Source organism: Cynocephalus volans, chromosome 11, assembly GCF_027409185.1.
Source record: "Cynocephalus volans isolate mCynVol1 chromosome 11, mCynVol1.pri, whole genome shotgun sequence".
NCBI lineage: Eukaryota > Metazoa > Chordata > Mammalia > Dermoptera > Cynocephalidae > Cynocephalus > Cynocephalus volans.
In genome coordinates, this window is record NC_084470.1 from 100767311 (window position 1) to 100794461 (window position 27151).

Consider the following 27151-nt stretch of genomic DNA (forward strand, 5'->3'; position numbering starts at 1 on the left):
CAAATCAAACAATAGACTATTAATTGCACAATTAATAGAAAAGTAAAAACATGTTTCAAAATCTACAATAAACCTGTATCCAAAGGAGTCTTAGACGTCGGTGATGTGCTGAACTTCGAATTCTGTGGTAAAGCTTTGCAACGGACTCTGGCCTACTGGCATGGGTGTGGTTTGCTTCCTGCCTGCTCAAGTGTGCATATGCTACACAGAGCTAAGACGGTCTCTACTGAGTGGTCAAACTCACAGAAGCTCCAGGTCATTAATGTGAGGATCACTCCTGGTGCAAAGTTTGATGTACATGAAGATAGAGTGGTTTCTTGGTCAGTAACTGCAATTTCTTTCTTTTAAAGTCGGTGGGTTTGTTGTACCTGAAACCACAACAGAAAGACCACTGTTTTGAATACTTTGATGACCGATCTATTCCAAGGTTACATAGTGGATAAGGGGACTAAGAAGAAAGATACGCTAGTCACCATTAAATTAGTACTAATTCTTTGTGCACATCAGAAATGGACATGAGAGCTGCCAATAAAACCCTCCCATCAATTAATAAATTTACTATATTATCTAAATTCTAGTTATATTTGTTATGACATAACCTGAGTTACTATAACCACACAGTACACTGAGTTTATTGTGTATGGTTTTAATTTCCTGGATCCAGGAATCCTCCAGTTTAATCAAATTCAACATGGACTCATTTTAATGACTACTCAGTGTTTATGTATTATTCAACAGATCTGTCTTAGAGAACTTAAAATAATTTAGTACATTTGATTACTTCAGTTCTTAAGGATATTTAAAGAAAAGCATGTGTCAGTTCACCACATATAAAAAGGGAATTCACATCTACAACGTTATCATTAAATATTTTTGTGTTTTACAGTGTACATTCCTGAAGCACTTATGCAGTTTTGCAAATGACCTATCCACAATGTACAGTATAAACACTTTCCAGTAGACCACGTATTTGATAACTGGTAACATCAGAAGTTAAAGTATCACAGCTGTGGACCATGGTCACTACATACTAAAATTCTTCTCTGTGCCTGAACTCCTTTTTCTTTTAATTGAACTAATGAACGCTTGGGTCTGAATTTATATCCACGATTGAAAAAAGTTCCCTACATTTAATTTCAGCCCATATCTGTTTCTTTGATTTCCCTCAAACTACAGACTAAATTAAGCCACTTGGATTAATCGTGCAGTTATTTCTGGATAACAGTATGACAATTTCATCCTCAATCACCCAATAATTGCTTTTAAAAGACTGTTAAATGCTTTATAAAGTACTGTATAAAATACCTGACAGTAACAAAAGAATTGAACCACTGTGGTTTCCCTCAGAAATACTGCACTTTTTTAATGCCCCGCAGGCCCACATTCAGGGCATGGATGTCATGTGTGTGTGACTACTTCCCTGTCTCCACTGATGATTCTCACCCACCTCTGCAGGACTCTCCTACGTAGAAACCCCTCTTAGATAGGAAGGAGAGGGCCTAATGGAGAACTGGGAAAACAGAACACTGGGCTTTACAAAGAAAACTACGCACCCTGGGAAGATGAGGGACAGTCTGTGAATCTGCATCCTGAGGATGTACCTGCTATTAAAGATGATGTGTTTGTCTAGTTAGCACTCTAGATGGGATTTTAAGAATAAAAAAAATACAAAAGTTCTTCAAAAAGTTTGTGGCAAAATATAATTGAAAGATAGTATGAATCTTCCCATCAACTTTTTGAAGTAACCTCATATACAAAGAAAAATTCAAAAGTGAAAGTGAGCATAACTTATAAATTAGGAAAATATCTTTAGTAAATCTGTCAGAAATGATCAGTGAAGGAGTGACAATCTCTGCCAGGGATTTCACCTCATCGTAGAATGAACTAAAATGAGATGTTACAGATACAAGCCCCTACCCCCATTCCAAAGGAAGTAAATGTAAACAAAGTCACTTACCCTTTACACTAACTGTAATGTAGGGATCGATGCACGGTCCAGCATCTTTCAGGCCAATTTTCTCAATTCTGATAGTGAGTAATGTCATTCCTGGTTCTGATCGCAACATTGGTAATAAAGTACCTGGCAACAGAGAAATAGGGACAAAATTTAGCTCTATCAGTAATTTCAGAGCAAATATTTTAACAGACACAGAGAAGACACAGCCTTGTTCTTAACTGACATAGTAATTAGCCACACATTATTTTGTTTTCAGAAACTCCCCAACACTTGGTGTTATTCTTTTCAGACAAATGTTTAATTATACACAAGCTAAATCTGCACTTCCATTTCTCATATTCACCACAAAAGCAGAAATTATTAATTCAAGCTTGTTAAAAATTCAAGTCAGAGAGAGACTTCTGGCAGAATAGATGGTCCCCAGCATCACTCTCTCCCAGAAATCAATGAATTTACAACTATAAAAAAGCAATGACAGCCAAGCTGGGGCTGCTAGAGCTTAAGGAAAGAGAAGGAGAGACCTATGAAGTGCACGAAAATTCGAGAAGCCACAATGAGAAAAAGAAAAAACCCTCCAACCATTTCAAATCCGGGCCGCTTCCAGGCTGCAGCTGCTGAGCGCACAGAGCTGGAGCTGGCAAAAGCGGCAGCTGTGCCCTTCGGATAGAGTTGCTTTGAGGCAGCAGGGGAGAAGAGGGCCGTGGTGGCCCTCAGACCACCAAGACCAGTAATAGGGTTCCCATGGACCCACATAGGAGCGAGGAGCCACAGCAGGCGAAAAAAAGGAGCCACTCAGAGGCCAAGGAGTCATCACAAAGGACTGGAGCATGACCCGTCCCATGGGAAGTGTTTCCGGCACGGGTGGTGGGGGAGACAGGCCCACCAGGAGAACACTGGGCACAGCAAGGACAGCTGATCTGCCCCCAATCAGCAAAGGACCACTCACAGGAGACGGGTTAGGAGGAGACTGCAGTTTGATGAAAAGACTCAGGCGCAGACCAGAGCTTCTACACAACCCAGATGCACTGGATTTCACTACAACTGGAAGTACCTATAAAGTGAACCATTAAAACCTGAGCTGCACAAAAAGCCTCCCCCAGGGAATCAGCAGCAAAGCAGCAATTCAGCTCAACCACAGCGCTCAAGTACTGGTCTCCACAGGAAGATCCCCCATTTTAGAAATAAGCAAAGGACAGCAAATTAGTTCTAGTGCAGAGTTTGAGTGGTGGGAACAGCAAATAATCAAACACAGAACTGATGGAAAAAACAAAGTACCCATTACCAGAGACAAAGTTTGATATTAACTAATAAAGGTCTCATTTCACCAAAGAACACCTATAACACCTAGAAGGACCAGAAGTCCCCTGGGCTACCAAACCAGAAAGGGGGGAGGGCCGGGGGCCTCCAACATGGCCCCCGACACCTGCAACCAGTCCCCATGGTGGGGGCCTGGGGCCTCAGCCACACACCCCTGACAAGCACAACCACTCCAGTGACAACCACTGAGTCACCGCAGGAAGTGCCCTGGGCTCTCCCGAGCTGGGGCGGTGGGGGCCTTGGGACTCAGTCACAACCCCGAACACAAGCAGCCAGCCCAGGAATGACCACCAAACCGCAGCAAGAAGGGCCCTGGGGTTCCTGAGCTGGGGAGGTGGGAGGCAAGGCCTTTTGGCACACTGCCCTGACATCTGCACTCAGCCCAGCAATGACCAAGCCATCACTGGAAGCCCCCTGGTCTCCCCTGGGGGAATGTGGGGGTGCCACAGGCCTCAATCTCACCCCTCCTCCTTCCTCCATTCCATTTCCTTCCCCTTTTCCCTTTCCCCTCTCCCCCTCCCTCCCAACTGCTCTGCAACCACATCATAGAATGTAAAAAAAAAAAATTTAAAAAATTAAAAAAATAAATTCAAGTCACTCCAGGAAGCCCACGTATAAATTATGACCTAATTAATAACATAATATACTCTTGAAGTATCATTTAAATCTCAATATGAAGCAGTAGAAACACAGACAGGAAAGGCTTTTTAACCATTTGTTACATTATCCTTACATTTCAGAAATTTAATAAAAGAACTGATCAACAAATCTTTTAGTTACTATTTCTAACTTTTTTTTTTTTAGTGGATGGCCAGAACAGGCATCCTAACCCGTGACCTTGTTGTTATAAGGCTGTGCTCTAACCAACTGAACTAACAAATTAGCCCCTCTTTTAGTTACTACTGAGAGAGGTAATAATTTACAATTTAATACTTATACTAATTACTTAATTTGTACTTAAATGAATAATTTTATAGTCCAATCTCCCACTCCTTTACTCATACTATTTTGTATAATTTATACTCTCAGAAATTAGTACTACTGAGAATGCCACATAAAACCACAAAAGCAATTTGTATGTTTGATATCTTTTCCATACACTAAACCTTTTTTTTTTTTTGTCTTTTTGTGACCAGTAAGGGGATCGTAACCCTTGGCGTGGTGTCGCCCGCACCGTGCTCAGCCAGTGAGCGCACCGGCCATTCCTATATAGGATCCGAACACGGGGCCGCTGCGCTCCCAAGCGCCACACTCTCCCGAGTATGCCTCGGGGCCGGCCCACTAATTAAACTTTTAAAAACTGAAAAAGTACACTAAAAATGTATATTTGATTGACTGCAAGCAAGTTTCAGGGAATTTTGGGATGCAATGTAAAATGTTATAAAATTAGACTATGGTGACAGGTGCACAACTCTACAACTTTATCGAAGTGTAAACTTTATCATAGGTAAACTGTATGACATGAAAATTAAACCCCAATAAAGCTGTAAAAAAATAATACTGGTTTAAAAATGTGTTACGGTTTTGACTTTCTAATTTAAATAAGTATGAAGACAACACAGAAAATGTAGAAATGGGAAAGATTGAGGCTTCATTCCACCACTTCATGCACAGGTCTGAATGGACCAGGGATGACGATCCTAAACATACACAGTACATGACATAAGACCTTTTTTGCTGTCTCCTTTTGACTGACGTATTACAAATGAAGGTGTCCCTAGAATAGGGGCTGTTAATGGAATCTATGGAATGAGCTTCAGAGAGTTAAGATATAACCTTGGAATTTTATTAAATATGTGGGTGTATACATTTTTTTCTTAATTTTCCTGCAAAAAAAGTCCATACTTTTATCAGATTTCAAAAGGGGTCTCTTCCCAAAGGACTTTCTCAAAAGTTGCCTTAGAAAGTTAGCATTGCTCCAAGCAGAAATAAGGTTCAAAATCAAAGTTTTTGCTCTGTTCTGTGTGTAAGATGTGGCTAAGAGAATTGTTAGATACAGAGATTGAACTTGGTTTTTCAACACTAAAGAATATCTGTGAGTTTCAAATTTCCATATTCTCTGTTTTCCATTACTGTAGAAATTCAAGAGTCTTAACTGACAATACCTATGCAAGAGAATCTTTGGCCAACAAAAAGTTGTAAGTACAAAAAGTAGAAAACTAAAATGAAACACTGAAAAGCAGTGTCAACACCATCTGAAAAGTAAAATTACAACATGACTTTTTCATACGGAATGGGTCTCAACAAATCTTTCGCTACATTTCAATACATTTTCTTTTTTTCTTTGGCTTGTTAGCTCAGTTGGTTAGAGCACTTTTAAAAAAAAAATTTAACTTCTCAAAATACATTGTAGTTCATTTTCACGCCCCTTTACCTGTTCCTCTCTTCCCCCTCCCTACCCCCCTCACCCCCACGTCGTATCTGTTCACTTGACTTAAATACTTAAAGGAATTTTTGTGGTTATTCTGCCTTCTTCCCGCCACCATCAATACATTTTCAATAATCAAAGTTTCCTTACATTAAAAATAAAAGATCTTTTACTATACTCACTGTCTGGCCTTTTCTTTTTAATGTTTTTGATTGTGAAATCTAACACATATTCAGAAAAGCAAATAAAACAAGTATTCAGTTTAATGAAAAAACTGGAAAGCGAGCATCTATGTGACCACCACTCAGGTCAAAAATAAAACATTACCCCAGGAGAACCTCCTATCTCCCCTCCGCCCAATGCCCCTTCTGAATCCCTCCCACTGTCCAGCCTTTTAAATAACTACTAGAAAGCATCTTATATCGTAACTACATAATAACAGTTTTGCCTGCTTTTGAACTTCAGATTTATCCAAGTTATTGCCAGTACCTGTAATTTGTTCATTTCTCTTATTATATAGGACTTCGTGTTATATTTTCCACAGCTGACGTATCCTTTCTTCCAATGACGGACATTTCAGTTGCTTCAGGTTTTTGGATATTGTTAATGCTGCTATATAAACACTCCTGAGAACATATCCTGGTGCGCATAAGCACATATATCCGAAACAGAGGGATTAGTAAATCACACAGTATGTGACCTGTTTCCCTACTATGTAATGACAAACTGTTTTCCAACGTGCTTGTACCAATTTCCACTCCTAGCACGAGGGTAGCAGCATTCTCACTGCTCCATACCCTCACAAGCACTGCATATTGCCAGATTCTTCATTTTAGCCAATTTAGGTGTAGAGAAATGTTGGCCTAGGTTTAATCTGCATTTCACCCAAAATTAATGAGGTCGAGCACATTTTCATATTAGATTGAGCATTTGGATTTCCTCTTTTCTTAAGTGTCTGTTCAATTAGTTTGCCCATTTTTCTAATGGAATGTCCATCTTATTCCTTTTTGAGTTGTAGGAGGTCTTTAACAATTTTGATAGAAGCATTTTGTTAGATATACACTTTAAAAGTAGCTTCTTAGTGGTTTCCTTTTAAAAATACTTTGTGTCGAAATATAACATATATATTAAAAAACAGATATATCTTAAGTGTTGCTTACTGCATTTTCACAAAGTGAACACAACGTTGTAACTAGTACCAGATCCAGGACAGACATTACCGACATCCTACAGCCTTCTTATACCCCCACACCTAAGTCAATCTCTCCCAAAAGACAAAAACGATTGCTGACTTTTTTTTTTTTTTTTTTGTCTTTTTGTGACCGGTAAGAGGACTGCAACCCTTGGCTTGGGGTTCGCCCGCACCGCGCTCAGCCACTGAGCCATTTCTATAGAGGATCCGAACACGCATAGGATCCGAACCTGCGGTGGGAGCGCCGCTGCCCTCCCAAGCACTGCACTCTCCCAAGTGCGCCACGGGGCCGCTCCACGGTTGCCGAATTCTAATACCAAATATTAGTTTTACATGTTCAGAGGGCCTTTTCTCTGTTAATTGTGTCTTCTGATTGTGATAAATTCTTAATGTTAACATAGTTAAATTTCTTAATCTCTGCCTTTACAGTCAGTGCTTTTTCTGTCCTATTCAAGAAATCCTTCCCCACTCCAAAGTCACAAAGGTATTTTCTTAACTCATAAGAACTTTACTGTTTTGCCATTAACAGTTAACTCCATACTTCACCTAGGTTTAATCTTTATCTGTGGTGTGTGGTAGGAGCCCAATTTCAATCTATTCCACATGGATACTTAATTGTCCCAGCACCACTTACTAGAAAGACTGTCATCCCCTCACTGACCTCAATCATAAATCAAGAGAAGGTCTGTTTCCGGGTCCTCCATTACATCTCGCTGGACTGTGGCTTACCCCTGTACCGCTACCACAGGGTCTTAATGGCTACAGCTTTATAAAAAGTCTTGACATTTGGTAAAGCAAGTCCTTCCCCCTTGGTATTAGTCTTCAAGAGACAACTACTTTTGGCTCTTCACATTTCCCTGTTAATTACAGAAACCCCTTATAAAGTTCTTGTTTAAAAAACCAAAAATATAAAACCTGTTGGAATTTCAGTGAAGTTCTGATCAATTTAAAAAACAGTCACATCTTTACAAAGTACTTCTCCCAATCCATGAATTGGTTTATATCTCTTCATTGTTTAAAGACTTCTTAATTTCCCTCAATAAAGTTTTATTATTTTCATCACAAAAGTCTTACATTTCTTTTCTTGGATTTACTATAAGGTACATAATATTTTATGACACTATTATAAATAATATTTCATTTTCTGAGCAATTGTTGCTTGTTTACAGAGACAGAATCAATTCTTATGTACAAATCTTATATCCAGGAACCATACTCTCTTATTAATAGTAATAATTTGTCTATACGTTCTTTTGCATGTTCTACATACATATTCATAACATCTGCAAATAAAGAGGAAGGTTTTCTCCTGATTTTTAAATTTTATTTCTTTTTCATGCCTAGTGCACTGGCTAGGACTTCCAAAACAATGTTGATGAAAGCAGTAATAGTAAGCACCCTTGTTTTCTTCCTGATCTGAAAAGGAAAGCTTTCATTGTTACCAATAACATGATTTTGGGTCTCAGTGTCATGTAGCTACCTTTTATCAGATTAAGAATGTTCTGTTCTCAGTCTGCTAAAAATTTCTTAAAATCAAAAATGGATTTAGAATTTAATTGAAAACTGTTTCTGCATCTATGGAGATCATGAGATTTCTCTCCTTAATATGCTAATATGAATTACCTTGATATATTTCGCTAGTTTAACAATATATTCTGAAAAATCACTACTCAGTTCATGAAGATTTTCCTAGTTATTTTCTATAGTATTCTATGCATCATAGTTTATTCACCTAATGGCAGTTATTTCTAAAATTTTACTATTACAAAAAAATCCTCAATAGAGAACCTGGTGTATATGCAAGTGTTTTTTCCAAATTAGGGAGGTGTATCTTCAAAATAAATTCATAGGAGTAGGATTGTTGGGCCAAGGGAAAATGCATATTTTTGTTGTTGTTGTCAGATATTCCTTAATCCCCCTCCAAAAGGACTGTACCATTTTCTATTCCCACCAGAAATTAATGAGTAGCTGTCTCCCCACAGCCTCAGCAACAGTAGTTTTAATTTGCATGTCTTTGATTATGAGTAAAGTTGAGCATCTTTTTATATTTTTAAGGGCTATTTGTACATCTTGGTGTATGTGTATATCCGCATTCTGCGCAAGTTTCTAATGTGTTTGTTGTCTTTGTTGTCACAAGTTAAAATTTTCTTTAATATTACAGATGGTAGTAGCCCTTTGTCTTTTTTACATTGATTATGGCTATTTTTTGACAGTCGTAAGGTGACTGCTAGGGCCGGCCCACGGCTCACTTGGGAGAGTGTGATAACACCAAGGCAACGGGTTCAGATCCCTATATAAGGACAGCCATTGAGCTCACTTGGGAGAGCATAGTGCTGACAATACCAAGTCAAGGGTTAAGACCCCCTTACTGGTCATCTTTAAAAAAAAAAAAAAAAGCTGACTGCTTAACCAACTTTCAAAGTCAAGAACAGATTCTCCTTTTATGATAAACTATTTTTTCCAGAGTAAACATTAACTTTTTCTACCTTTAGGTGAATCAGTTTCATAACCTAATTGTCTAGAACTTTTAGTTCAAATGATAGTGCTTATATTTCTTTCCCCTTACCAACAGACTTTTTTGCCTTAGACTGTAATAAGGTTTAATCTAACTACTAGCTATATTTCAAACAATTTAATGTGGAGGCAGTAATTTCAAGGCTGAAGATAATTTATTCAATTCTTCTCTAATTCAAGGTAGGGTGTAAAACATTTCACTCCAGAAGAGCTGCAGCTGATATGTAATTAAGACTACAGATAACACAGAGAAGTGTCTGTTCAAGGTTCTCCACGATGGTTTCCAATGGGCTCTCTCCCTGCATGGTCAACTCCTACACACCCTTTGAGTCTCTGTTCTAGCTAGACTACCCTTGCTGAACTCCCTTTGCTGAACTCCGTCAGCCCTTTTTTGCTCATCTATTACATACTCTGCACGCCTGTGGCCATGATGATATACTTTTGGCTCTGCCCATGCTGACTACATAGTAAGCATCCTGAAAGATAGGTCTGGATAACTGTTCACTTTTGTATTGTTTACACTAGTAAATAATATATCTTTATGGAAGAAATATTTTGTTGAATGAATATATGTATTTTATAGCTCTAAAAGTTATTATGCTCTAATAAACACATGGCTTGAAAATATATTTCAATGCACAGCCTTATAATATGCATAAAACAAGATAAAATTACTAGGATAATATGATACCATCTGCAGTTCCTGGGTTAGATGAGAAAGGTAGCAGGCAAGGCAATATATTAAAAGTAAGACTTCCAAATTCAGCCAAGGACGCTAGTTTTGTTTGCCAGATGTACTGACTGGTTTTCAAAAACTGCCTGTTTTCTCCTGCAAAACACCGACAGGCACAACAAACCAAACCACCAAAGTCAGGGTTCCTATGGTCTTCTGCAGAGGCGCAAGCCACAGAAGATGGCCACCCCAGGTCCCTGGCAGACCTGCCTCCAGGCCACCTTCCAGGAGCCCCCACATTTGGGGGAGGGAGTTCAGCAGGGGAGAGGCCCCACCAGGGCCTGTAATATCCACATCATCCACTTTCCACTAAGCATCATCCTGCCAGCCAGTGGTTTTTCTCCTTTTCTTATACCTTTGGACTTCCAGTTTGGAACTCACATAGACTTTTTTCTATTAAAAATGCTTGAATTTTCCAAAATACCCTCTGCTCCTAAAAAATGTTCATTTCAAACTATCTAATCATCAACTAGCTAAGAGGAAAGGGTCCAGGAGCAGACTGGACCTCCTTAAATCCTACTCAAGTAAGGGTGCTGTACAGCCATCCCACAGCTCAGAGTGGAAAGAAACCAAGTACTTAGGTTTACATTTATAGAGAATCCTAGGTCTGGAAGGAATCCTGAGAAATCATTTGCTTCTCTTCTTTGCCTCTAACCATGGCTAGATCCAGTGCCAAATACTTGAGATCACTGTACTCACGTAAAAGAAATTTTTTTAAAAAATTTCATTTAAAATTTGAAAATTTTATTTTTCAAAATGAAACATAACTAATGTAAAGCTAAAATTAAAAATTAGTTTTCTGATTGCAAAATTTTTGGAAACGTACTGCAGCTGAGTGCCTCCCTCTCACATGCATACGTGTGCACGTGCCTTGCTGTGCTGGTACCTTAACACATGCCCAGTCTGTTGAGTAACCTCTTACCTGGCTGTCTGCCCTTTTCTCAGATTTCTCAGGTAAGAAATTCTCCCTTGCTCACAAACTCCTGACAGGGTCAGGAGAGAGCCCCACCAAGCCAGAGAGCTGATTACTAGAGGTTCCACCTGTCCCAGAGAACACCAGCAGGATGTCCATGTTCCTATAACTGCAGTTTGGAATAAATGTTGGGGGTAGTGGGGAGCACATGAACCTTCGTCATAGTCAAAGGGTTAAAAGGACCAAAGCATAGACCATGATTTGCCCTTCACGATGGTCGTGTGGCTCTAACAAGGAGGGGTACGTTGGCATAGTCAGTCTGTTTCTTCATTGGTGAAATGAGCATAATAATTACATCACGGGGGTGTTGTGATTACTAAATGGGACAAGATATGTGAAGTGCTTAGAACAATGTCTAGTATATTATAAAAGATGAGAAAATGATAGTGATAATAGTAGAAGGGGCAATTACTGTTTAAACCAATGTTCAGTCAATGCCTCTGATGAAGTTCCAGAAAGCAGACATCAAATAACCGTACAAATTTGTACCTGCTTCATCTTCAGCAAAGGAGATGATGAATTTGCTCTAAGTACTGTTTAGCCCTGGAAAGGCACAGAGCTTGGTGCTGCCTAGGCAAACATCCTGTTTCTTCCATTTCTTGGTTTTTCTATCTTCCTGCAAAGCCATAAGTCGACTAGATGAAAAATAAAACCTTATATTTTAGGAGTCCATATTTCCACTCTGCAGGATATTTTCCCACCAAGAATCAGGGAATGCTCGACTACTAGGACCGGGTCTCCCATAAACAGATCAATAGCTCACCTCCCCCAAGAACCGAAAAAGCTGCTTCAGAGATACCTCAGTCACCCATTTGCCATAGGTGGGAAACCCATTTTCTATTATAAAAGGTGTCTGGTGCCCTGTGAAGGTTGCACCACTGTAAAAGACTTATCTTATTTTTATGAGTGTGTAAACTTTTGCTAGTTGTCCAACATCCCTAAACTTCAGTTTCCTCATCTGTAAAATGGAAAGTGATAACTGAATTTACCATAGGGGATTGTTGTGAAAGTTAAATAAGATAATATACATATAAAGATCTCACCAATATGCCTGACACATAGTAAGGGCTCAAAAACTACTAGTGCTTATTATTATGACTGTATAGTAGCAGGCACATGCTTTACAATCCTCTGCCATCTATCTGAACTAAACGCAGATTTTTAGAATACAAGGAAAGGAAGTTCAGTAAACCCAGAGAGCTCATTAGAATCACCCAAAAACTTTTATGGAACCAGAAATAACCAAATGAAGGTGATTCTGATATATATGCCTCAATTAAGAATCACTGCATATCAACCAAGTGATATAGGGGGTGGGCATTGTGGGGGGAAAAAAAACATAGAGGACAAAGAAATCCCAAATACCTAACAAGTGATGATGAAGGAACTGACCAATTAGTAAGTAACTCTACCCCATCTCTGTAACCAAGAATTGCAGCATGAAAATATAAACATCCTTTCTCACTAAGATGGCATAACAGGACCAGATTTACGCACCCCCACACACCTTAAAAAGTCAAAAACCTGCACAAAATGGCAGTGGGTTAAGAGACACTGGAGATCAGGCCACGTAGGCGTGTGTTCCCTGAGAGATGGGAAACAAACAAGGTGAGCCCTACAATTGTTCCAGCTTACTACCTTGAGAGTTTCCAGCACAAGGAGGGAAAACACAGACAATGCCCAGCAGACTCTTTCAGTTGGGAAGATATTGCCGAGAGTCCAGGTAGACACCAATGCAATTAGAGTTTGCAGGACTCATATTGGAGAGAAGAAAACTGTACAGAGAATGAACTCCAGAGATCCGTAAAGGGTCCCCCTCAAGTATTCATCAGTATACTCAACATCAGGTACATGTGAGGAAACTACCTAAAGCAAGGGAACTAATTAGAAGGAAAAGTTCCTGGCACTTAGGGTCAGGAATTCTGAAAGTATAATTCACAGGGTATTGGTAGAGTTCTCAGGAAGTCTTGCCTCAATAGTGAGGTAGTTCTAGGAAAAGCAACACTTTGGTATTGCTTAACAAATGTTAACAGCAAGACCTGAAAGTCATTTCCCACTAACTTAACTGTGTCCCAGAACAAAACTCAAAAAGATCTCTGGTAGGCCGGCCCCGTGGCTCACTTGGGAGAGTGCGGCACTGGTGGCGCCGAGGCCGCGGGTTCGGATCCTATATAGGGATGGCCAGTGTGCTCGCTGGTTGAGTGTGGTGCAGAGCACACAGTGCTGAGGGTTGTGATCCTCTTACCGGACCAAAAAAAAAAAAAAAAGATCTCTGGAAAATATTCAAATACTTGGAAACTATATAACACCCTTTGAAATAACTCATGGGACATAGAAATCACAAGGGAAATTAGAAAATATTTTTAACTGAATAAAAATGAAAACACAATATATCAAAATTACAGGACGCTGTTCAAGCAGCACTTGAGCAAAAATTTACAGCACTACACATACATATTAGAAAACACTGCAGGTCTCAGATCAATGATCTCAGCTTCCATCTTGAGAAACGAGAAGTAGAAGAGCAAACTAAGCCCTAAGCAAGCAGAAGGAAAGGAAAAAAGCAGAAAGCAATGAAATAGAAAACAGAAAAATAATAGGAAAAAACCCAATGAACTCAAAAGCTAGTTCTCAGAGAAGATGAATAAAATTGATTAACCTCTAACCAGTCTGATTAAAAACAGACCACAAACTACAACATCTAGAATAAGATAATGTTATTATAGTTTGTATAAATACTAAAATAATAATAATGGAAATGACACCAATATGATGGTGAAAATTAGACTGTTTCCCCGTTTCTAGTCAACACTGTACTGAAGAATTAAACCAGAGCAACTGTCCAGTTAAAAAAATAATAAAAGCCTTCAAATTCAGAGAAAGAAAAATAAAAGTGTTCATATTCACAGACAAAATTATCTTTTACATAGAAAATCCAATAGAATCTACAAAAAAAAGCTACCAGAACAAATAAGGAGTTCAGCAAGTTGCCAGATATAAGCTCAATATGAAAAAATGTGTATATACTATGAATTAACAATCAGAAACTGTGATTTAACAAAATAACATTTACTATAGCATCAAACACAATGAAATGCTTAGATGTACAAGACCTCTACACAGAAAACTACAAAACACTGTACAAGTTGTATTCACAATATCCCCAGAATGGAAACAGCCAAAGTATCCATCAGTAACAGGAAGAATAGATGAATAAACCATGGTATATTCATACCATTGAATATTACAAAGCAATGAAAAAGACAAACTATTGATACATGCAAAAATATTAATGAATCTTAGAGACATTATTGAATTTAAAAAGCCAGGCACACAAAGAGTACACACTACATGATTCCATTTATACATGAAGTTCCAGAAGCAAAACCAATCTGTGGTAAGAGTGGCCATCTCTGGCTGGTGCGTGTGTATGCCTGTGCATGTTGGCAGGGGAGAGGGCAGAGAAAGCCATGATATTGGTATTGACAGGCAATAGGCAAAAGGAACCTCCCAGGGTGATGGAAATGTTCTGCATCTTGATACGGTTGGTGGTAATACAAGTGTACACGTTTGTAAACTTTATCCAACTGTGCTCTTCAGAGATTATATTTCACTATATGTAAGTTATACTTCAATAAAAACATTAAAATAAAAAAGGGAGAGGAGACATCAACACTTCCTTACCCACTCATGAAGTCCCCAAAGATGTAGCGGCCATTGAGGTTCGGAGATTCACACCCATGGTAGACATAACCTCCAGTGACCGACTTCCTCACTGCACGGCCATAGGCATAGATGGGCAAAACATCATCTGTCCAGGAATAAGTTAGGAGAGTGATTGTCATGGTCAAAATTGGGAGCTTCAAGGAGGGAGAAGAGGGCTTTTTAATGCAGTAGCCTGATTTGGGGTAAAACACTGCATCCCTTGGTCTTCAGCAGAACAGGCGGCCAAGTGAATCATGTTTATTTTTCCCAGTAGACCAGACACAATATTTGTGAACTTCCCACTTGACTACGGTCTGCAGGCAGAGAGGAAGCCCAAAACTCCCCCAATCTATGAGGCAATGACCTAGAAACCCAGACACCTAAGTTTCCCCCTAGTTTGATATAGCAGATACTCGCATTTAAGGATACGGAAAATATTGTGAGGGTCTGTAAGACTGCTTTATAACTTAGAGGACAAAAAAGACTAAAATAACGTTAAGTCAGAACATTGGAATTTTGAGCCAGGTAGAGTTTCCAAAGCACACCTTGTTTATTGATGTTCAGGGATTGTACTACTCTTACTTGGCTGCATGTGGAATGTCATTTCACTGGGCTGTCCCGACTGGGAAATAAAAAAGATACAGCCACCAATTTGGCTCTGCCAGTGGTTGTCAAAATAGTATGCCTAAAAATCATATGGGTAATATTTATAAAATAGATTCCTAGATCAATCCCATTCCCACAATCCACCCAAGATTCAAATTAATTAGGTCTGAGGTACAGCCTAGGAATCTACTTTCTAACAAGGACTGCCAAGGTGTCTCTGGTGCTGGTGGCTGGAGGACCACTTGGAGAAGCATGTCCCACAGGACACAAAGCATTATTTAAACGACCTGCAGGGCAGCACACTCCCAGGTTTTATTCCCCCACCTCCACCTCCAATCCACCCAACTCATTCAAGAAATCACCCAGAGAGCTTCTTACTTACCCAAACAGGCATTGAGGCAAAGTTTCTTGTCATAACATTCAAACCCTTCCTTTGCTCTCCCGCCATAGTTCCCCCCCTTAACAATAAGGTCGACTTCCTCAAACCTGTTCTGACCCACATCCCCACAGAATATCCGGCCTTGGCCCTGGTGCGTGATGGGGTCCCCTCGGTCCACGGCACAGCGCCACTTGTTTCTGATCCCATAGGCATAGATGGCAGGGTGGGCCCCTGGCTCAGAAACAAAGGGATTGTCTAGGGGAATATGGTACCGCTTGCCATCTGAGCCTGCTCCATTCACATCAGTCCTTAACACTTTTCCCAGCAGGGAACTTCTGAAAGAAAGAAGGGCAAGAAACAGGCACAGGTGAGCAAGGGCACAGCACCAGCAGAGACCACCCAGCAGGGCCGACTGATAGTGATGCCAAGAGACTGCTAGGAATCACATGGGGAGACATGATTCATTTTTTTCTTTTAAGTAGTCATGTGCTGCATAACAACGTTTGGGTCAACAATGGACCACATATATGATGATGGTCCCATAAGTTTAGAATACCATATTTTTACTGTACCTTCTCTATGTTTAGATATGTTTAGATGCACAAATACATTCCATTGTGTTTCAATTACCTACAGTACTCAGTACAGTAACATGCTGTACATTTGTAGCCTAGGTTTGTGGCAGGCTACACCATCTAGGTTTGTGTAAGTATGCTCTATGATGTTCCCACAATAACAAAATCACCTAATGACACACTCCTCAGAATGTATTCCTGTTGTTAAGCAATGCATGACTGTACTGTATATACAAGATGTTAAGACCCCCATTTTTGGCTCAAAGAGAATAAGTAGGCAAAAGTTTGATGTGAATCTGTTCTATGTGACCCTGAGCAAATGGCACCTTCAATTTTGTATTTTAATGATGAGGGTGGTTTCTCTTTGATTCGGTCTAGTACCATGAATTTTAAAAGAAGCAGGTTTTATTTTACCTCATGTAGCAACATGGTCAGTAGAAAGAAAAGAGGATTTTGTGAGTCTCTGCCAGTGACTGTGGTCTCTGGACCTCAGTTTCCTTATTATAAAGCAGTGGACAGTAACACTACCTTGCAGTGTGGTTGTATTGTGAGGGTTAACAGTTATTGTGTATACAGCATTTAATGCAATTCCTGAATCACAGTAGGCATGCGACAAATGTTACCTTTGTATTATTATTAACCTCAATATTTTTATTACTAGGAATAATGGGAACCAAGTGCTTACTTAGTACAAAGGGCAGAGTGACCACATGACGGTCATCTAGGTAGCACAGCATTATTGAACTCTGGCGCCAGATAGTCTGAATTAGAATTCTGATTCTTCCCTTAACCCTAACCCTAATCCTAACCCTAACTCTAACCCTAACCCTAACTCATCTGAAATTTATAAGAAAGAAAACCAAATGTTTCTCCCATTTGCCTCCGTGGAAGGGACTACATCTTGCAGTAAGCGATGTGGGTTTGACTCCATCTCAGCAAGAACACTGTACCCCACAGGCTCACTCTAGATAGACACCGGCTTACTTGTTCTGAGCATTTCCAAACTTGCCGAAGGGATCCCCAGCCTGCCCTCCATCCCCAGTGAATATGTACAGATAGCCATCCAGGCCAAAAAGAAGTTGTCCACCATTATGATTTGAGGCAGGTTCTTCTATTTCCAAGATGACCCTGGAACAGAAAAAGAAACTATGCATTAGGCTTTGACACAGGCAGAAGCTGTATCCTCTTGAGACACCCAGAAATGACTGGTGTGTGCACCAAGATCTGCCACGCCAGCCAAGACCCATTTCAGAGTGCCCAGGATGACAAAACAGAGCTCTGGGGCTCTGAGAGGGCTCTTGTTTCCTGGCATGACTCCTTCATGGATTATTTTTCTTGCATACCATGATTTCACGTGATGTAGACAGAGCCAGGGTAACAATCATCCTGTTCTAGGGCCTGCCTTACTCTATGCTGTCTGAGAACTCTCAGCCCCTTTCTTTGAGCGACTTAGCAGGGGTTAGTCTATTAGTACAGCATGCTCTTTCCAGTCCTCCCACCTCTCTATAACAGGAAAGAGACAAGGCAGAAAGGAGAAGGAAGAAAGGCAGGATGGTAGAATGGACAGAGCGTGAGCTTGGGGTCAGTTAGAACCAAGTCCTCATCTGAACATGCATCAATAGCTTTGTGGCCTTGTGACCCAGCCTCCTATGAGGAGAAGAAATCCCACATTCAAGAAAAAGGGTCCGGATCTAATGCCCACACAATAATCATAGGCTGCTATTATATTTAATATATTGATATTATCCATAATCATTTCTCAAGACTTTGTGGTTGCTGGCCCTTTCTTACCCTCTGTAAAGACAAGAAACCATGGTTCTAATTAGGGTAACTGTAAGGTGGCAGCTGTACCCCATGAAGACCCTTGATTCAAGAGTCTAACTTAGGCTGCGCTCATTAATCAACAATGACTCCTTGATATTTAAAGCTAGTGCTCCAAAACCAGTTAAGTTCCCCTCTACCATTTCAAAGGACTGATTGGCATTAGTTCAGGATACAGTATAAAGTTGCAGATTCTCATGGCTATGACTCACCTCTCTGATTTGGGGTTTGCTTTGATGGGATCAGCCCAAGAAACCTTCATCTCACTAATCTGGATCTTTTCTACCTTCTTCTTGCCAAGGAATGAATAATAAATATAGAACTTGTGGTTGAGGTAGAATTTAGGATGAAAAACCAACCCCAAGAAGCCTCTCTCATCCCCAATCCATGGAGTGGTCAGAACGATGCTCCTGAGGTCCAAGAACGGTTGCTCCAGACGGCTCCCATCTGGGAGGTAGAACCACACCACTCCTTCCTGCTCAGCAACAAAGAAGCAATGGGTGCCATCCCCAGCATGGACCATGGCAACGGGGTTCCTCAGCCCGTTGGCCACCTCAGTCAGGCAGAGTTGCAGGCAGCCCTGATGGTCCTTGGCCACCACACCCAGGTCATGGTTGAGATGGTCATTCCTCAGGACATTGGGGAAGCAATAGTCTTTGTCAGGAAGATGGAGGAGGTGGCAGAAGTGGGCACTATCCTTTTCATGGGACTCCTGGAGGCCATGACCTTTGGTCAGCAGGGAGATGGCAGAGTGGCAGTTAGAGTGGAATGCAGAGCAGTAGTCAGAGCAAAGTCCAGGAAGCTTCCGGAGGCGCATCAGAGGGTTCTCAGCATCGTAGAGGTGGGCTGCGTAGGGTGAGCACTCCTAGAAAAGAAAAGGAAGCCCAATCTCAGCAGTCAGACTGGCCATGGTGGGGCTTGTCTCAATTTTTGAGCAAGAACAAAGTAAAAATGGTCTAAGAAAAAATTAGTATTCTGGAGTTTTTGTTACCAACTACTAGTAACTCACTTCTTGTCTATGTGACCCAAATTTTCTACCCAGTTAATGCTCCTAGAAGGCAGAAGGGAAAAAAACTCTCGTATTCCCTATTCTGTCTCTAACATTTCAGCTTAGTTCTTGCCACTTAATGTTTTATTACATGATAAATGAATATTTTTTAACAGGAAATTTTACCAAATTTCCTAATCTTTCCCTTTTTTATAAATGATGTATCTGCAAGATTTTATTTCTTTACAAATCTGAAGCAATTTGGCAAGTTTCATGCTTGTTAAAACTGGATGTTGGGAAGGCTGCAGCCAGATGGTGGACTAGAAGTGCCTGGGGTGCATTCCCCCCACAGAAAAGGACCAGAACAGCTAGCAGACAGCTAAATATTGACGGGAGCACGTGTGGGAGAGTGTGGGGATGCAGCAAGAGACTGGTGAGTCCCTACGGAGCATGAAAGCCCAGGATGGTGACACAGAGAGGAGAGACACAGGCCTCAGCCACCATGTCTCTGACACCAGGCACAGGAAGAATTTCCCCTTGCCACAAAAAGGTACGCAGAGGACCCCCACCAACCCCACCCTCACCACAGAGACCCACAGATCCTTTGGCAAGCCAGGTCTAGAGAAAAGTGTGGGGAGTGGCCTAGAATACACACACTGCATTTCTCTAGAACACTAGCACAAATGGTACACTCCCCACCACCCACTCTCTTGACCCAAGATGATTCAGGACAGCATCATCTTGAAACCAGAGCCTCTACAGGAGCACTCGCTGCCCTGTGGCCAGTAGCCATGGTGCTTCCCCAGCCTTAAGGCTCTTCCCTGTCCCAGCACAACCACAGGAGAAGCTACAATACCCTGATCCTGGCAGCTTCAAGCCTGGGATCACAGCAGCCATGACTCTAGTTGTGCACTCTGGGAAGCCAAACCTAGTCCTGTTGAACTAACACACCTCCATGTCCCCAGCCAAAAATCAGACAGGCAGACCACCCCCTATTCCTCCCCCTACCCTCCAGCACCACCAACTGAGTCATGTGTGCCTGAACCCTCAAGCCAGAAAAACAGCTCACGGGTCTCTACCCTAATGAATATGTCCTCGAGCTGGTGGGAATAAAGTGCATCCCTCTCCTGGAGAAGTGGGCAGTTGGCTCCACCCTGAACAGCACTGCCTGGAAGCTTTGCCAACAATCCCGGAAGCAGCTACACCAGCTCCCTCACTGCAGGCCTGCCTAGTGGCCCTGCCCTCTACCCAGAAGTGGCTGGACAGGCCACTTCACCACAGACCTGCCAAACAGCTCTGTCCACTTCTGGGGAAGAACCAGATGGGCCCCCTCACTGCAGGACTGCTAGCCGCCCTGCCCACTGACTGGAAAGAGGCTGCTCAGCCCCATCCCCACCTAGCAGCACTGCCCACCGCCCAGGAAGTATCTGGATGGGCCCCCTCACTGCAGCCCCACCTAGTGGCCTCACTCACTTCCTGAGAAGCAGCTCAGCAGCTCTGGCCTTGACTGTCCAACTCCTGAACCACAGAAGGAAGCATGACCTCAAATTGGGCCCCAAGAGCTGGCACAACAGAACGACCACTGGCAGACCTGCACACAGCTAGCTGAGCCAAAGCACACCCACATCCTGGCTCAGAAAAACAGCTCAGCTGTCATACCCCTGGAAGACCTGCCCCCGAGCACATGCATCTGAATGAGAGACCATGTGGCTGATGTGCCCTTGGTGGGCCCACTCCTGGTCAGAGAAGCAGCACAGTGACCCCTGCCACTGGTAAACCAGTGCCAGAGACCCTGACAGGCCATGCCTGCACCCCAAACCTGAGAATCAATTCAGCAACTGCATCCCAGCTCCAGAGATGATGGACTACAGGGTAGATGTGCACACCCCCAGCCTGTGAACCAACCCAGTGATCCCTCCCCCTGCAAAGCCATGCCACCACCACCATAAACCTCGAAGGCATAGGTCACTGAGTCAATTGCAGACATAATGAAAGTGGATTATAGGTGAGGAAACCACATAGAATCTATACTGCTGCATCTATATGGAACAAAACCATTGCACTGTACCCAATCAGCACTCTAAGACACATTTGCAGGTGAAAGTCTTTACCCACACAAGCCACTCTACAAAATTCAAAAAGATGGCTGTTCCACCAGATCCACAGATATCAATGCAGGGAAGCAAGAAACATGAAAAATCAATGTAACATGACACCACCAAAAAAACAAAATCATGCTCTAGTAACTGATCCCAAAGAATTGAAAATTGCCAACTTGCCAGAAAAGAAATTCAGATTAATGATCTTTAGGAAACTCACTGAAATGCAAGAGAATACAGACAAACAGTTCAGTGAAATCAGAAAAACAATTCGTGATCTGAATGAGAAATTCAACAAAGAGATAGGTAACATTAAAAAAAAGCAGAAATCTTGAAATCGAAGAATTCATTGAATGAGATAAAAAACACATCTGAGACTACATCAAGCAGAATAAAGAATTTCTGATCTTAAAGATAGCAGTTTTCAAATAACATAGGCAGCCGAGAGAAAGAGAGAGAGAGAGAGAATAAAAGAGAATGAATAAAGCTTGCAAGGTGTATAGGATACTCTTTTTTTTTTTTTTTAAAGATTACCGGTAAGGGGATCTTATCCCTTGACTTGGTGTTGTCAGCACCACGCTCAGCCAGTGAGCGAACCGGCCATCCGTATATGGGATCCGAACCCGGGGCCTTGGTGTTATCAGCACTGCACTCTCCCGAGTGAGCCACGGGCCGGCCCAGTATAGGATACTCTTAAGTGAACAAATATTCAAATTATGGGCATTCCAGAAGAAGAAAAGAAAAGGGACGTTGAAAACCTATTTAAAGAAATAATAACTGAAAACATCCCTCATTTTGGGAAAGATGTGAACCTCCACATTCAGGAAGCTCAAAAGTCCCCAAGTAGATTCAGCCCAAATAGGTCATCCCCAAAACACATCATAGTCAAACTATCCAAAGTTAAAGACAAAGAGAATTCTAAGAACAGCAAGAGAAAAACATCAAGTAACTTGTAAGCGAAGCTATTAATCGACTAATTGATTGCTACTCAGCAGAAACCCTATATGACAGGAGGGAATGGGATGATATATTCAAAGTACTGAAAGAAAAAAATGGCCAGCCAAGAATATTGTACCAGCAAAGGTATCCTTCAGAAAAGAAGGAGAAATAAAGTCTTTATCAGACAAGCAAATATTAAGGGCATTCATCACCACCAGACCATCCCTACAATAACAACTTAGGGGGAGTCCTACATCTAGAAGAGAAAGAATAACAACCATCATGAAAACACCTGAAAATATAAAACTTACTCATAGAGTAGATACATAAATTAGAAAGGGAAAGAAATCAAACCTTATCAATACAGAAAACCACCAGACCACAAGGATAAACATTAAGTGAGGAAGAAAGGAACAAAGGACACAAAAAACAATCGGAAAACAACCAACAAAATGACAGGAGTAAGACCTCACATGTCATAGCCTTGAATGTAAATGGATTAAATGGTCCAATTATGACAAAGACTGACTGAATGGGCAAAAAACCATGAAACATCCATATGCTGCCTACAAGAAACATACCTCACCTACAAAGAAAACATAGACTGAAAGTGAAGGAATGGAAGAAGATATTCCATGCAAATGGAAAACAAAAGTGAACAGGAGTAGCTATACTTCTATCAGCTAAAACAGACTTTACATTAAAATCTGTACTAAGAGACAAAGAAGGGCACTGTATAATAATAAAGGGATCAATACAGCAAGAAGATGTAACAATTACAAATATATTTGCACCCAACACAGGAACACCCAGATATATAAAACAATTATTATCAAATCCAAAGGGAGAGATAAACAACAACAAAATAATAGTTGAGGACTTTAACACCCCTCTGTCAGTATTGGAGAGGAAATCATCAAAGAAACATTGGATTTAAAAGGCACCATAGACCAGATGCACCTAACAGACATACACAGAACATTTCATCCAACAACTGCGGAATACACATTCTTTTCATCAGCCCATGGAAATTTCTCTAGGATTGACCATATGTTAGGCAACAAAATAAGTCTCAGCAAGTTCAAAAAACTTGAAGTCATATAGAGTGTTTTTTCTGACAATAATGGAACAAAATTAGATATCAATAAGAAGAGGAACTTGTGAAACTACACATATACATGGAAATTAAACAACATGCTCTTGAACTACCAAAGAAGAGATTAAGAAGGAAATTTTTAAAAGAATGTGAAACTAATGAAGACAGAAACACAACATACCAAAACCTGCAGGATACAGCCAAGGCAGTATTAAGAGGAGAATTTATAGCAACAAACACATCAAAAAAATAGAAAGATTTCAAATAAACAGTCTAGCGATGTATCTTAAGGAAATAGAAAAGCAAGAACAAACTAATTCCAAAATAAATAGAAGAAAAGAAGTAATAAAAATGAGAGCAGTGATAATTGAAAGTGAGACTAAAAATACAATACAAAAAATCAATCAAACAAAAAGTTGGTTCTTTGAAAAGATAAAGAAAACTGACAAACCGCTAGCCAAACTAACCAAGAAAAAAAAAAGACAAAAAACCCAAATAAATAAAATCAGAAATGCAAATGTAGACATCACAAGAGATAGCAACAAAATACAAAGGATCATCAGAGACTATTATGAACAACTACATGCCAATAGACATGAAAATGTAGAGGAACTGGATGAATCCCTGGACACGTATGTCCTACCAAGACTGAACCAAGAAGAAACAGAAAATCCAAAAACAAAATAACAAAAAACAAACAAAAAAACCCCCAACCAGTAGCATTTCTATATACCAACAATGAACTAGCAGAAAAAGAAACCAAGAAAGCCACCCCATTTACAATAGCAACAAAACATTTAAAAAAATAAAATGCCTGGGAATTAATTTAATCCAGGAGGTACAAGATCTCTACAATGAAAACTATAAAACACTGATTAAAGAAATTAAAGAAGACACAAAAAAATGGAAAGACACCCCATGCTGATGGATTGAAAGACTCAATATTGTCAAAATGACCATACTACCCAAAGCACTCTACAGATTCAATGCAATCCCCATCAACCTACTAATGACATACTTCACATAAGTAGAAAAAACAATTCAAAAATGTGTATGGAATGACAAGAGATGTTGAAGAGCCAAAGCAATCCAGTCCAAAAGGAACAAAGCAGGGGGTATCCCACTCTGACTTCAAAATATACTACAAAGAGACAGTAATCAAAACAGCATCATACTGGTTCAAAAACAGACACATAGATCAATGGAACAGAACACAGAATTCAGAAATAAATCCACGCATCTACAGCCAACTGATTTTTTTATAATTTATTTTTATTAGCATATTCATTGTTACAAATCATACTTATTCTTTATGCCCCTTATCCAATCCCCCCTCCCTCCCCCCCTCTTCTCACACCCCCTCTAATAACCATAGATTTGTTCTCTCCATCTGATAGATTAACTATCCTCTGTTGGTTTGTTGCCTAGATGATCTGTCCAGTACTGAGACAGGTGTGATCAAGTCTTCCTGTATTACTGTAAATCAAATTTATTCTATTACTCTGGAGTGTGTTTTGTGGAGAGAAAGGACCTCTTTTTTTTTTTTTTTTTTTTTGGTCTCCACTGTTGCCTCTCCTTGTGTCAGTGCAGTCGAGAGTCTGGCATGCCATCTGCACAGTGGCTGTGACTGCTGCTATAGAGTCTAATTGATTTTGTGGCAGCCATGGCAACTGCGGTGGCTATGGTGGGCTACCCATGTGAAAATGGTGTTTTTGTTGTGCTCTTTACCTGGTTGGAGCTGGATTCAGCTTCCCTAGCTCCATGCCTCAGGACCCCACTGGGGCTCAGGGAAGTGGCAGCACCTTGCTTATTTGTGGCTGGGTTCAGCTTCCCATGGCTCCACGCCTCAAATCCCCAGCTGGGCCCCAGGGTGGTGGCGGCAGCTTGCCCAAACGTGTCTGTGTTTGGCTTCCCCTTAGCCAACTGGTTTTTGACAAAGGTGCCAAGAACATACATTGGGGAAAGGACAGTCTCTTCAACAAATGGTGCTGGGAAAACTGAAGATCCATGTGCAGAAGAATGAAATTAGACCCCTGTCTCTCACCATATATGAAAATGAACTCAAAATAGATCAAAGACTTAAATGTAAGGCCCAAAACTATAAAACTCTAGAAGAAAACATAGGGGAAACACTTCAGGACATAGGCCTGGGCAAAGGCTTTATGAATAATACTTCAGAAGCAAAGAGAACAAAAGCAAAAGTTAACAAATGAGATCATATCAAACTAGAAAACTTCTGTACAGCAAAGGAAAGAAGTAACAGAGCATAAAGACAATCTGCAGAATGGAGAAAATATTTGCAAACTATGTATCCAACAAGGGATTGATATCTAAAATATGCGAAGAATTCAAACAACTTAATAGTGAAAAATGAATAATCCAATTTTAAAATGGGCAAAGGAACTGAACTGACATTTTTCGAAAGAAGGCATACAAATGGCCAACGGACATGAAAAAAAGCTCAACGTCACTAATCATCAGAGAAATGCAAATCAAAACCACAATGAGATATCATCTCACCCCAGTTAGAATGGCTATTATCAAAAAGAGAGAAAATAACAAATTCCAGCAAGGATGCAGTGAAAGAGGAACTCACATACATTTTTGGTGGGAATGTAAATTTGTACACCACTACGGAAAACAGTATGGAGGTTTCTGGAACAAAGACAGATAGAATAGATACAACCAACAATTATATAGAAATATAAGGAGACCACAGTGCACAAAGCACTGGGTATCTTTGAATAGCTAGTCAAGATGATGTTGAATGTTCTAACACAAAGAAGTGACAAATGACTGAGGTGATGGATATGCCAAGCACCCGGATATGATCATTGCACACAGTATGAATGTACCCAAATGTCATACTGTACTCCATAAATATATACAGTTATCATGGGTGAATTAAGAAAAATAAATTAAAAACAGAAATAGAAGTAGAATAGTGGTTACCAGAGACAGAGAAAGGGAGTGGAGAGGGGAGGCTGTGGAAAGGTTGGTGGACTGGTACAAAGTTACAAAGTTACAATTAGAGAGGAAGAGTAAGTTCTGGTGTTCTAGGGTGACAATAGCTAATAATATTGCATTGTGTATTTCAAGAGAGCTAGAAAAGAGGATCTTGGATATAACCACAAAGAAATGATGTTTAGTGATAGATATGCTAACTATTCTGATTCGATCATTATACATTATGTGCATGTATTAAAACAACAAACTATACACCACAAACATATACAATGAAAAAAGAAAAAGAATAAAAATAAAAATAAAAATAAAAATGTTTTGCTGATCAATGAAAAAAAAACTGGGTGTTGGATATACAGTGTTATTTAATTTTGTTCACGTTTCCATATTTTTGAAATATTTCACAATTAAAAATAAAATTTATAAAATAGACATTTGACATATTACTCCCAGAGATTGTCTAGTAATTTCTTCACTAATTTATTAAAAATACTTATGTGTATTATATACAAAGCACCATGCTAGAGGCTATATAAATTTGAACTGTGACTATAGGGCAATATGACTGCTCTTTACACAAACATAAGAGGACCTTGTGCCCAAAGGAGTATCTGCTATTCGGACCTCCCTAGACCATAGCATTTTTTAGGAAGAAAATAAAATATTGTGTGCAGACAAGCAACTCCCAATAGTGATGAAAGACAGAGGCAACTGAGACGGGGAAAGTAAGAAAGGTTGGCTAAAAAGGTATTGTTTGGGATCATGCAGCATAGCAGAGACCACTGTCCCAAGAGCCCCCTTCTGATCGCTAATGGCTCTTCCAAGCCAGCTGGCCTGAGCAGACCTGTCTCACACACCTCTGTTCTCTCACCACCTCATGAAGGGACAAGCAGCATTTTTCATGTGTATGTAACTTCCCTGTTCT

The 27151-nt window shown here is 40.4% G+C and overlaps 1 protein-coding gene across 1 annotated transcript; it reads right to left on the reverse strand.

The window, feature by feature from the left end:
- Window positions 1–11481: 11481 nt before the first annotated feature.
- On the reverse strand, window positions 11482–20085 carry LOC134390167 (HHIP-like protein 2). The gene is given in 6 exon segments (XM_063113435.1): window positions 11482–11689; window positions 14739–14865; window positions 15748–16079; window positions 17304–17447; window positions 18353–19005; window positions 20080–20085. Coding segments are annotated over 6 exon segments (1470 nt in total).
- Between the last annotated feature and the right edge of the window lie 7066 nt (window positions 20086–27151).